Below are 12,043 nucleotides of genomic sequence, written 5' to 3'. Positions count from 1 at the left end.
AGTAATAAACTTTTTTAAAAGACAAGAAGATATTTTGTTAATTTTAGCTTTGTGCTTTATGGCCCCAAAGATATTTTTCTGAACCAATCCATTGACGAGGCCACTTGCTCTCCGGTTGACACGTGTTAAAGCGGCCATCAGCTGGCACCTCCTTTTCTTTTAATTTTTTCCCCAACCCACAATCAAATTACATGCCATGATATTACAAACACCCAACATTGTCTTGCTACAAATATCATCCTTCCTAAGGAGTTCGTACTACAAAAAATTAAAAATTAAAAATTAAAAATTAATTAATTTTTATTTCTGCTTTCGAAGATTTGAAGGTTCGGACAAGGTTATGGAAGATTCAGAGTATACTTATGGGGTGGGTGCAAGAAATTGCGATGAGCAAGAAGAGACTTCGAATTTGGTGGTAATAATAATCAATAAATATCTTCTCTAATTTTGATCTCTTTTTTTAGATATTTTCTTGATATGACGTCATTGTGCTTGTGTGTTAGCATATTTTTCAAATGTTTACTGTTCTAAATTCTAGTTACTACACGATTTGGGGGGTTTTTCCAGGGTGATTTATAAGAATTAGTATTTGAGTAAAAAAAAAAAGATTCAATTTTTCCTTAAATTATGTGAAACGGAAAGTCGAAAACAAACCGATGTATTTCATCGGACGTAAGATCTACAAGAATTGTGAGATATGTTGTCTTTTCTTTTTTTTAGTGTTTGTGAGTATATATATGTATGTATATGTGTTTGTATTTTGAGGGTGAGCAAGCAATCTTTAGCTTTCACAGTATGTTGCGTAGAATGTTTCGACAACCTGTTGAGAAAATAATTTGTCATAGTTTCATATGGTTAAAGTTGAAGTGTATCTAAATACTTCGATTTTTCGATTAATGCAATAACTCAGGTGGCAACAGAATCGAAGCCGACAGAATGGACAGACGAGAAACACAGCTTGTATCTCAAATCAATGGAAGCTACATTCGTCAACCAATTGTACAAATCATTGAATTTGTTATCAGGGTCAAAATCGTCCAAGCAGAACACTGCCTCCGGTGGTCCTTCTAGCCAGGTTTGGCTAGTGCCCTTGTTCTCGTGTTTCTTATGTTGTCTTAATTCAAGATTATTGTTTCTTACGAATTGTCTTTTCGAATCTAATAATTTTTTTAATGTATTTATAGTTTAAGGTTCTTCGTGATGGATGTTGGTCGAAAATCGAGTTTAAGGGAGACAGAGAAGAAGTTAACCAAGAGGAGGAAGGTGTTCTTTTTGCGAATCCATGGATCCAGCACTATAGATCCTCTTCAGAAAAACAACCAATCAGAAAAGTACGCGCCAAAGATTCTTCAGCTACAACTCTCAATCAAAAATCCGCCCGTAACTTTAACTTGTGGAATCGAAATTCTAGCAAGAAAGGTAGCATACTAATCGAAATTTACGTGCATTCATTATGCACGTAAGTAGAAATGGTTTATTTCGAGCACGACACTTCCACATTTGTCTCGATGTCGATTGATTTTCTTTCTTTTTTTTTTTTTTAATTATCAGAGATGACAGATCAGAACTTTAACGATGAAGATATCGAAGAAGAGAAGTTTGACAGGGTACACGAAATTAAGAGAACGAGAACATCCATGGATATAGCTTTGAGAAACGATCAAGTAATTAAAACTTAATTCTTTTCAGTAGTTCAAAAAAAAAATTTAAAAATTCAATCTCATAATATTGATGTTTATCTTATAAAAACAATTGTTTATTCAGGTTGTCCCCTTTGAAAAGAATGTTCAAGTGGATGGTGTTGCTGAAGATTAGAAAGAAGAGATTTTTGATAAGCTCTTAATTATTGCACAAATGTAGTCCACATGATTATTATTACAAGTTGTCTTAATACTCCCACAAGGGATGAGTTTGGCAGGCCCTTTTTTTTTTTTATAATAAAACTAGAGTCCTCAATAATTAATTTCAGTACAAGGATTTATTTTCCTTATTAGAGATCAAATCTAAGATGTAATGTTAAATTTTTTTCAAGATGATAGTACATTTTTTTTTAATTATTTGTTTCTTGTTATGTTGTCAAAAGTTATATGTCTCCCGTAAGAAATGACCGCTTCTAGCGGTCAGAGCGTGAGCCAGTATTAGTTGGCCCAAGGTTCGAATTCTCTTGTCAGCTATCGAGCTTGTGTGGTGTTATATAAGCTTAGTTTACTGTAGTTTACGTATGCAGTATCTAAAACAAATTAATCAGAATAATATACCTAAAAACAAATTTATTTTCTTGTTTATTGTATATTATTTTTTTAAAATGGTTAACAGAAAAGTTTCTGACCTTGAGTTGCGTGCTAGGCGGTGGTGGCAGTTACTGGCTTCCTCCTAATCAACCACCCCTACCCATCCCCGCCCATCTATATAGATAGATACATACGATTCATACATATATACATATAAGTAGTCATCAACACCGCCGGCGCGTGAACGACACCACAACCGATGGCGAGCTCCACTCAGCTGAAATCCGACGCGCTAATGGAGCAGATGAAGCTCCACATGTCAACCGATGCAGGAAAACAGCTAATTAAGAAAATCGGACTCGTTTATCAGATCAATATCGCGCCCAAGGTTATTGATCTCTCATTCCTTAGGGTTTCAATTGTCCTGATCATCACTGATTTTTTTGACGTAAATTAATTGTTTTAATTATCCGATCGTCACAGAAACTTGGGTTTAATGAGAAGTCTTTCGTCGTTGATTTGAAGAAAGGGGAGGTTAAAGAAGGTTAGGGTTAGGGTTCTTAAATACTCTGCTCCCAGCTCTACTAATTAGTGATCCTAAGACTTAAATTACACTAATTAATTACTGTATTAGGGCTGTATGAAGATGGTAAACCAGATGCTACCTTTTCATTCAAAGACGATGATTTTATTAAGGTTGCCACTGGGAAGATGAATCCTCAGTTTGCTTTCATGAGGTTGATCGAATCCTTAATCTATGTTTTATTCAACTCAATTTATTATATTTTCTATAAATTTTGATTTAATTATATTCAAATGAATTTTAGGGGTGCAATAAAGATCAAGGGTAGCATAAGTGCAGCACAGAAATTTACTCCCGACATTTTCCCCAAACCTTCGAAGATGTGAGGTGCGGCCATCACTCGGTTAATCCATATTTCAGTCGCTTTCTACGTTTTTTTTTCCCGTTCTTAATCCATGCATATTTATTAGTTTTCGCAATATGTGTTAACATTTGAAAACGACGAATATTTTCGCAATGAAAGAGTAGCTGATTTTTCGTTCATATTCAGTTTTTTTCCTTGTACATGGTACGATGTTCAAATCGAAAAGAGGGAAGAAAATTTTGCAGCTTTATCTGCAATTATCAATGCAACATCGAAGCGAAAAACAGAACCAGAATCGTTATCCTTTATATCCCAAACTTTATTATTTGTGAGTAAAATTTAATTTGATCAGTACATAGAAAAAAAAAATACCCACAAAAAAAAAATACAAGAGCTTTTATGACAAGTTACAACACTGTGAAATTGAATGAGAAGTAGAAAAAAAAGTATATTAGAAAGTAAAAAACAAAGGTATAGTAGAGATATAGTTAATTTGACTTGGATGCATTCGCTTTCCTTCTACCAAGAAACATGAAAATCCTCGGAAAGAAGGATTTCTTCTTCTTCTTCACAGCTTTCGGCTCCGGAGAAGACTCCGTTTCCGTATTATTGCTCGTATTGCTCGGAATAGATCTCGGTGACCTCTGATGAAGCGTGGACGTATCAGAAACCACCACATATCCCTTACCCTCCTCAACACTCGCTCTTGGGCTCTTGCCCGTGTTAATCGGTGTGGGCCCCGTTTCAACCGCCTTCCGTTTCTGCTCGTGCTCGGATCTCCACATTCTCAGCTCCTGCTCAACCGCCAGCTTCCCTTCCTGTGCTTGCTCTGCTTTATGCACAGCAATTTCCAGTGCATCTTTTCGTTCAGACATCTCGTGACTGACTTGCTCAAGCTTGTTCAAGCTCCTCAGTTCGGATTCTTTAGCAACCTCGATTTTGGACAGAGCGCTCGAAACCCTAGCGTTCGCCTGCTCTTCCGCCTCGTGGGCCCGCTTGCTGAGCTCGTAGTACTCTTCCAGAGACAGTGTAATGCCAGCTGGTGAAGAAGAATCATCATCTTCGTTTTGAACGGACTCGCTCTCCGCCAGCGCGTTTATTGCCGCCAGCGCAAGTTTCTCGGAGGCTTTCGCAGCTTCGATTTCCTTTCGGACCGCTCGTAATCTGCTCTCCCTAGTGGCGGCCCCCGCCTTCGCCAGCCCAGCTTCCTCCCTAGCCTTATCGAGCTCTTCTCGAGCTGTTTGAGCCAATGCCTTCGCCTCTTCGGCTTCTCGAGCCGCCTCTTGTAGTTTCTTCGGAAGCTCCCCCATTCTTTCTCTCTCCTCTTTCTCTCTCATCTCGACGAGGGCGATTTCGGACATCGTTTTACTCATCTCCGATTCGAGAGACGCAATTGCGATTATAGCCATTTCTTCTCTCCGTTGAATCGCCGAGAATTCCTTGTTTTCCTTTTCGAGCTCCGTTTGCAACGAGGAGGCTGCCACTTTCAAGAAGTTGACTTCGTCGTTTGCTTTCTCGATCTTTAGCTTCAATTGTGTGAGTTCCTCATTCGCTGCACTAATGGCTGCCTCGATATCCGAACGGGTTTTTTTCTCCGGTTCGTCGAGGGCATCTTCTAAATTTACGGTTTCGTCCGATTTAGATTCCATATAGGATGCCAATTCTGCTTTCAAGTCATGCAGCAAAGCGGTTGCCTTGGTCAGTTTTGCTTTGAGATCCTTAGTCGAAAGCATTTGCTGGTTTAGTTTATCGAGCTCTTCTTCCGCATGCTTTAGTTCTTCATCCCAGTTCACACTGTCCTGTTCTTTAGCCATAACCGCTCCGATTCGATGCTCCTCCGCCTCCAAATGTGCAGAATGTGCGGATTCCAACGACTGTTTGACTGTAATAAGTTCGATTGTCAGATCCTCGACAGACTTTTCAACTTCCTTGGAAGTGGAGACAGCTTCTTCAGCCTTTCTTACAGCAGCGTCTTTTTCGGCTATTAATAAAGAGAAGTCCCTTTTCAGCTGCTCCAATTCTTCTTTCACGGTTTTGAGCTCGGAAACTGCTGCTGTGTGCCTTGCCTTGGCCACCTCCAGCTGGGCCTTGGCGGCAAAGCTGGCTTCGTCGGCGATTCCTTGCTCCATTTCTTCCACCCTCAGCTTTGCCAGCTCAGAATCCTGTTTTGCTTGCTGCTCTTCTGTTTGTGCTCGTTCGAGGTTGAGTTTTAGTTCTTCTATGAGACGTTTGGTGCTGTCTAGCTCTTTCAGAACTTGTGTTTTCGCCTCTTCAGCCGCCTCGCATTGCTGCTTGTATGACGGCATTTCCTCTTGTGCTTTCTCGAGTTCTTGTTCTATGAACTTCCGTCTCTGCACGAGATGAAAAAAGAGCCATAATTACTGTCCCGCTTTAGGGTGGAAATCGCAATTTCGGAAAAGTTTCAATGTTTTTTCGGAAGTGAAACTAATTAGACTGGAACGAAAAAACTTGTTCCAAAATCGGAAATTTTCGGATCGGAATAGGTGGAATTCAGAAAATTCCAGTTTCTTAATCACCTAAACTACAAAATACATAATAATTTTGACATTATAAGTGCAAATATCAGGAAAAAAATTCGGAATTTTTCGAAAACTGAAATCGGATCCAAAATCATAATCTCATAATTATTCCAATTTCAATAAATAAAAAAATCGGAATTTCTGATTTCGTAATTTTGGAATTTATAATGAAATATATTGTTTCAAAATAAAAAAAAATCGGATCAAAATCGGCGGAAATCAGAAATTCCGTTCCAATTTCCACCACTAGCCCCGTTACAAGAATGTCTGTCTTAATAAAAAAGAAAAGAAAAAAGGCAAGAACGAAGATTATACCTCGACAGTCTGCACACGGTGGGCTTTCCAGTCAACAATTCCACCAAACTTTGAAACGGCAGCTTTCACAGATTCGATCGGTGCAGCAGTGTCGATTTGTACATTTCCAGGAACTTTATAGTACTCGGTGGATTTTGGGCTGCTGCTATTATTATTATTATAATTAGGGGGGATTTTGGCAATGAGATCAACGCTGACGTGTCTTCTGTGACGAAACGACATGGCAGAAGAAGCCGCATAATCGTCGTCTGGCGATGGCCTTGCAACTATTTTAGCTTCCATATTATTATTATTAATATTATTAATATTATTATCGTGTTGAAACTCATGTACATCATCGTCGTGTATATATTGGGCTGACTCGACTTTTCCTTGTGGCAACGCACTTGTCGATATGTTGGATTCAGACAAGGATGTTATTGCAGTAAAATCTTTGTGATTTTCGATAGGAGGCTCTTTGTTTTCGATATCACCGTATGCATGTGGAGAAGATGAAAGCAGATCTCCGTTTGTCGGTAATTTAGCGACGGATAATTCTCCGTCGGGATTTTTCGAAGCATCTATGTGTGGAGGTGGAAGTATCGGTGTGGGAGATGATCCAAAAGGATCGATTTCTTTGAATAAATTATCGCCCTCCATTCTGATAAAACATTTACGAAGAAAATTCAATCAGCAACCGAAAAAGCAAGTTGTAAGTTAGAGGAACAGAGTAGTCAATATTTATTATCAGAACATGGAAATGTAATCCCATACTAAAACTAGAAATAAGTTTTATGGTCATGAAAACACGTATTAGTTTTCGAATATCGATTATTCACGCGTCTTTTTCCGATATATTAATTACAGCCGATGGACTGTTACCATTGATCTACACACACCAATGTGAATATGTGCGTGTTTGTGTGTATATGAACGGTAAAGATCTACCCTGTGTATTTCACCCAAAATGGCTGAGGCAAAATGTATTATAGCATATTCAAATATGTTCTGCATTGATATTTAAATAATAAAATAAATAATAGAAAAATAGAAAATTCAATTGATTTATTTGAAAACATTTAAATCCCAAACAAAAACTGCAAATCCTGAGCCAAATTTCTTATCCACTACACGAAACATTGCAGCAAAGAATTTCAATAATCAAAATGTAATTAATGCTGACATTATCATCTCTTAATTAATTAAATAAATGATTAAACAAACAAAGGAAAAAAAACAGAAATTGAAGTAATTAAATAAAAAATTACGAAGAGCCCACCATAACAATATCTCTATTCCAACTGCTACCCAATAACAGAGCAATATTTCTTTATGCAGCAAAAAGAAAAATGCATATTAATGAAAAAGAAAATTAAAAAAAAAAAGAAAAAAAAAAGGAAAGAAAGAAGAGAAGAGCGTACCAGGAATCACCCGAAAGGAAAAAGAGACAAAAGTCAAATGAGAAGCTGCGAATGACCTCCCACAATTATTCTGAATAACATAATAATATTCATAAACTACTCTTTTTTTTTTTTTTTTTTTTTTAAATTTATTCCTGTTTGCGTTGTAATAATTCTCAACCCCAGAATTCTATCTCCGCCCAAAAAAATAGAAAAAATAAAATACTGAATTTATGTGTGTCAAGAGAAATATATATTTTTACGGACAGCACACATGTATATACAACGGTATATAGTTTTTTGTTTATTATATGTATGTATAAACATTGTGGTGTGTAATAAATAACGATGATGCTGTAATAACACGTGGATGGAGCTTTGCTCAAGTCTGAGGGTCATATTGTGTACTACCATATCCCCGCACGTGTGTTACATTTTTTCGTTTCTGGTTTAATTTTTTATTTTTATTTTCCTTCCAATTTAATAATATAATGTAAATGCTTTTCAGAAAAAAAAAAAAAAAATTGCGAGGGGGTTATCAGGTGTGGTAAAGGGCTTAGCTTCATCTGGACCCTTACCAATCAGGTTGGGCCACGTCACCTTGTACTTGTAATTCCCATTTCCCACACATTCACATCCCTCGCACGTGTAATAAAAAAATTTACATCTAATAAAAATTGTGGACTAAAAGTTTACACGAAATGGGTCACAGGGGCCCCGATCTTTGTTTTTTAATAGTATACACATAAAAAAATTCAAATATGTAAAATTATCAAAATTAAAAAGACAATTTCCAAATATTGGGACAATTTTGGAAAATTTTAGAGAGAAGATTGATGAAAATATTATTAAGAGTGGTAAATGAATTTAAGTTGCACTTTTCAATCTAACCTGGTATTTTTTGTAGGCTTAATTCCACTTTGCACCCTTGAAATATATCATTTTGGCACTTTGCACCCTCGAAATAAATTAATAGCACTTTGCACCCTCGAAATACAATAAATCATACATAATGCACCCCAAATGAATTTTTAAAGCTAAAAATTATAAATTTAATATTTTTAGTGATATTTTTTTAGAACGCCAAATGTCAAATATTTTTTTTATTCGTCAATCATTTTGAAACTATAAAGTTTAAGAATAAAAATACATTTCATCAACATATTTAAAAATTATATTTTTTTTATCAAAATAAAATATTTTACGAAAAAAAATCATTCAGCTATTCCGTTATCTGAAGATCATATTTCCTTCTAAATATTTTCACCTAATAATTTTAAACAGTTACATAAAAGATCCATTAATCGAATAATTTAGTGATAAAAGATTATTTTTTATTTTTCTTTTGTAAGAAAATGTAGTTTTTTTTAATAATCCGGTGTAATTTTTATTTTTTCGCACTTTGTCCGCTCGAAATTAGGTTTGAAGTTCAAGAAAATAATTTTTTTTTTTTATTTTGTACCCGGAAAATAAAAACACCAATGAAAAATGAAATTGCCTTTATTATTCAATTGAGGGTGCATTGTGAATGATTTATTATGTTTTGAGGGTGCAAAGTGCTATTATTATTTTTTGAGGGTGCAAAGTGCCAAAATGGTATATTTCAAGGGTGCAAAGTGAAATTAAGCCTTTTTTGTAATATGAAAATATTTTTTGGAAATTTAAATTTTGGAGTTTGTTTAAGTGGGCTTTTGATTGTTCATCTGTGTTTTTTTATTTTCTTCCTTTTATTGGGAAAAGAAGCAATTAACGTTGCCTTTAAATTCTTAATATTAATAAACGTTACATCCCTCCTTTTTTTTAGTTTTCCCTTTATCGAGCCCATTAATCAGAATATCCTTGTTTTTCTTTATTTTACAAGTGTAAAGAATGAATGGCTGCTTATTCACAAGTCTTTACAACTCATATATCATTCATAATATCATTACTGTGAATCCTAATCACCCTAATTAAAAGCATCCAATTGAGAGCCACACTAATTGTTGAGAAATTTAATGCGCGTGTGTGTGTGTGTGTGTGTGTGTATATACATATATATAATATTAAATTAAAATTTAATTATTAAAATGAAAAAAAAATCCAAAAAAGTCTGGTACAATTTTCCTTTCTGAACCATGCAAACTCCATTTTAGGGTTTGAAGTCCTTGCCTAAAATATATTATATATCCATCTTAATTATATCTTTCTATCTTTTATAATATAGATATATACACCATCATGCACCCCTTCTAATATATTAGTGTGTGTGTGTGTGTGTGTCCATTTGAATAGTGAAAAATTGGTCCCTGGTTGAGATGAGGTTCCACGAGTGTGGTCACATTTGCATGTAATTTTTGTTTTTATTGTGTAATATTAGGATTTCGAAGTTATGCGTCGATTAGATTTCAACCGTATATCTAATTAAATAACCACCCACTAATTGAGCGCGCACACACATGGGTGTATGTATATGGGGAAATTTACAATTGAAATCCACCCAATCAGTTGATCTCAAAAGATCGCTTCAAAACATGTCAATGCATTTCAAGAAAATGGCAAACTGCATCAAAACTACCCATATTTGGAATTCCATAGAAAATCAATATATTGAATAAAAATTTATTCCCAATATAATATACATACATACACTTATATATAACAAACCTACATGGTAATTGGCAGCTAATAATTGGTTCAGTGATCAGCTTCTGTAGAAATAGATTTTTTGCAATGAGCAATTGCAGCTTGAATAGCAGCCTGCAATTCTTCCATGGTGCTGTCACTTTTATTAAAAGTAGGAGTAACATTTCCACTACTTCCACCACCACCCTGCACCAATAGTCCACTATTTGTAGGTGAAGTTCTCATTGATGCCGGTGCAGAAGAATATTCCCCTCTTCTACCCCTCTTCAACAAACCCTTCTTGCTTCTCACCGCTTTTATATCGCCGGAAAACGAGAAATTCTTATTAGTACTATTATTCCCTCTTCTATTATTTGATGATCTAAACGAAACTAGAAATGGCTTTATCAATCTCATGTACCTCTGCATAAGATCGAATTTCGATTTCGATTTCGGTTTCGGTTTCGGTTTGTGCTTGCTATTGTGTTCTTGATTATGATTATCTCCTTTTCTCCACCTTGGCAATCCAAACAAGGAGAAGGGTATTTTAGGTTTTTCTGATGGCTTGGGTTTGCCTTCTAGAAGAATGCTTTCTTGATGATGAATATTTGAGCTTGTGTTGTTGTTTTTTTCTTTGGATGATGATGATGATAATTCTTTTATTGGTAGAGTGAAACTATCGAGTGAGTTTGTCGAGGAGCGTGGCGAGATTGCGGAGAGGTGGGAGAGGAGGTGGAGTGGGAGTAAGTGTCCGTGGAAGAAAATATCGTCCGCCGGAGATAAGTCGATGGCAGCAACTTGCGGCGGAGGAGGAGCTTTGTTGTTCTTCTCCGGCGGGATGGTGTTTGTGGCGACGGATGGGTGGAGGGAGATGGTGAAGGAGAATTCATGGGAGGGAGAGGATGATGACGTGGAAGATGATGAATGTGGTGGTGTATTGAGTAGCTTCTCTTCTTGTTTGTCTATCAGCATTTGATGGTGTTTTTCTCCTCTCTCTCTCTCTCTCTCTCTCTCTCTCTCTCTCTCTCTCTCTCTCTCTTGTTTGTGTGTGTGTGTGTTTTCTTGGTTAGACATGTGAGCTGAGTTTATGTGTGGTGTTGTATCTATATATTGAGTGTTTTATTTAAATTGTCTTTTGAATGGTGTGTAACAATAGGGCATGTGGTGCCTATGGGATGGAAGATACAAATAGTGGTGGGCCTTATTATATCAACATGCATATATAATTTCTCATCAAAAAAAAAAAAAAAACATGCATATATAATTAGTTACTCTACTTACTAATTATGTTTCAAAATAACTATTGTTTAAGGTTTCCACACACGTATTTATAAATATTTGTTATTTAAAGAAAAAAAGAAAGATTTGTAATAGCACCAAATTAGCTAACATTTAAATACAACGAATTTATTCAAAAAAAAAATAAAAAAAATACAACGAATTAAATTATTGGTGAAAATTGGCGAAAGGTACTAATTTGTCCTCATATTTTTGTATAGAATTGATTCGAGTTGAAAAGTCATTTATTTCAAAAAAAAAATGCATATATTTCAAGAAGAATCTTTCATTATACAAATATCGAAAAAGTATATATATATATTCAATTTATGTGTATGAAGTCTTTAGTGTTTACAATTTACATTTTACAAGGTATATATTAGTCAATAAAAAATGAGAATTAATAAGTGGAATAAAAGGGGTCCCCACACACACGTGTACACTATGGTCCAATTAGTTAACCTTGACCAAGAAAACATTTGTTTGCTAATAAAAAGGTCCATTACCATTTCACATTCATACAAGCATTATTTGCAGACTCATCTTCTCCACTTAAAATCATTTTCTATTATTTAACATAAAGATAACAAAATCAATTTTTACTTTTAATTATTATTTTTAGAGAGAGAGAGAGAGAGATTGCAAAGTTTTTGTCCCATGTCACGATGCATGCAAGCCTGGCCTGTCTTTCCTAATACTCTTCTGTCTGTAGAGAAAATCATAATAAATACAGACCCATAATTAAATAAATAAAAAAAGGTTTTCCCACAAAGGATATATGGATTGATTGTGATATCTTTGTTGCATAACAT

The 12,043-nt window shown here is 35.4% G+C and overlaps 4 protein-coding genes across 6 annotated transcripts; 2 read left to right on the top strand and 2 right to left on the bottom strand.

Moving 5' to 3' along the window:
* Positions 1-2,053, top strand: LOC105959213 (cold-regulated protein 27). 2 transcript variants are annotated; one of them, XM_012983263.2, is made up of 5 exons: positions 1-415; positions 911-1,075; positions 1,185-1,419; positions 1,552-1,664; positions 1,765-2,053. In XM_012983263.2, the coding sequence occupies exons 1-5, from the start codon at positions 341-343 to the stop codon at positions 1,813-1,815; spliced, it is 639 nt and encodes a 212-aa protein (XP_012838717.2). In that variant the 5' UTR covers positions 1-340; the 3' UTR covers positions 1,816-2,053. The 2 variants fall into 2 exon arrangements, with proteins under 2 accessions (XP_012838717.2, XP_088670806.1); XM_088814680.1 differs by having other exon boundaries at positions 252-415; positions 1,549-1,664.
* Positions 2,054-2,221: 168 nt separating this feature from the next.
* LOC105959216 (sterol carrier protein 2) lies at positions 2,222-3,294 on the top strand. Its single transcript, XM_012983265.2, has 4 exons — positions 2,222-2,619; positions 2,715-2,775; positions 2,866-2,968; positions 3,059-3,294. Exons 1-4 carry the CDS (start codon positions 2,491-2,493, stop codon positions 3,138-3,140), a joined length of 375 nt encoding a protein of 124 aa, XP_012838719.2. The 5' UTR covers positions 2,222-2,490; the 3' UTR covers positions 3,141-3,294.
* A 110-nt stretch (positions 3,295-3,404) lies between these two features.
* Positions 3,405-7,804, bottom strand: LOC105959209 (protein WEAK CHLOROPLAST MOVEMENT UNDER BLUE LIGHT 1). Of its 2 annotated transcripts, none has more exons than XM_012983259.2 (3): positions 7,374-7,804; positions 5,974-6,613; positions 3,405-5,469 (listed from the first exon to the last, which is right to left on the bottom strand). In XM_012983259.2, the coding sequence occupies exons 2-3, from the start codon at positions 6,610-6,612 to the stop codon at positions 3,607-3,609; spliced, it is 2,502 nt and encodes an 833-aa protein (XP_012838713.2). In that variant the 5' UTR covers position 6,613; positions 7,374-7,804; the 3' UTR covers positions 3,405-3,606. The 2 variants fall into 2 exon arrangements, with proteins under 2 accessions (XP_012838713.2, XP_012838712.2); XM_012983258.2 differs by lacking the exon at positions 7,374-7,804 and adding an exon at positions 7,232-7,258.
* Positions 7,805-9,894: 2,090 nt separating this feature from the next.
* On the bottom strand, positions 9,895-11,074 carry LOC105959211 (BRI1 kinase inhibitor 1). The gene has a single exon (XM_012983261.2). It carries the CDS (start codon positions 11,025-11,027, stop codon positions 10,026-10,028), a length of 1,002 nt encoding a protein of 333 aa, XP_012838715.2. The 5' UTR covers positions 11,028-11,074; the 3' UTR covers positions 9,895-10,025.
* Positions 11,075-12,043: the final 969 nt, after the last annotated feature.

Source organism: Erythranthe guttata, chromosome 14 (assembly GCF_056151865.1).
Source record: "Erythranthe guttata isolate IM_541 chromosome 14, IM_541, whole genome shotgun sequence".
NCBI classification, from domain to species: Eukaryota; Viridiplantae; Streptophyta; class Magnoliopsida; order Lamiales; family Phrymaceae; genus Erythranthe; species Erythranthe guttata.
Note: the sequence above shows the minus strand (reverse complement) of the source record. Positions and strands in the feature narration are given on the sequence as shown.

Bases quoted from the DNA above. Each gene is read 5' to 3' on its own strand.
- LOC105959213 (XM_088814680.1), top strand. From the start codon at position 341: ATGGAAGATTCAGAGTATACTTATGGGGTGGGTGCAAGAAATTGCGAT. The intron at 1,420-1,548 runs GTAGCATACTAA...TTTTTTAATTAT, and splicing joins TCGAAATTCTAGCAAGAAAG to CAGAGATGACAGATCAGAAC. The intron at 1,665-1,764 runs GTAATTAAAACT...TTGTTTATTCAG, and splicing joins TAGCTTTGAGAAACGATCAA to GTTGTCCCCTTTGAAAAGAA.
- LOC105959216 (XM_012983265.2), top strand. From the start codon at position 2,491: ATGGCGAGCTCCACTCAGCTGAAATCCGACGCGCTAATGGAGCAGATG. The intron at 2,620-2,714 runs GTTATTGATCTC...CGATCGTCACAG, and splicing joins AGATCAATATCGCGCCCAAG to AAACTTGGGTTTAATGAGAA. The intron at 2,776-2,865 runs GTTAGGGTTAGG...TTACTGTATTAG, and splicing joins GAAAGGGGAGGTTAAAGAAG to GGCTGTATGAAGATGGTAAA.
- LOC105959211 (XM_012983261.2), bottom strand. From the start codon at position 11,027: ATGTCTAACCAAGAAAACACACACACACACAAACAAGAGAGAGAGAGA.
- LOC105959209 (XM_012983259.2), bottom strand. From the start codon at position 6,612: ATGGAGGGCGATAATTTATTCAAAGAAATCGATCCTTTTGGATCATCT. The intron at 5,470-5,973 runs GTATAATCTTCG...CATCTCGTGCAG, and splicing joins ACCGTGTGCAGACTGTCGAG to AGACGGAAGTTCATAGAACA.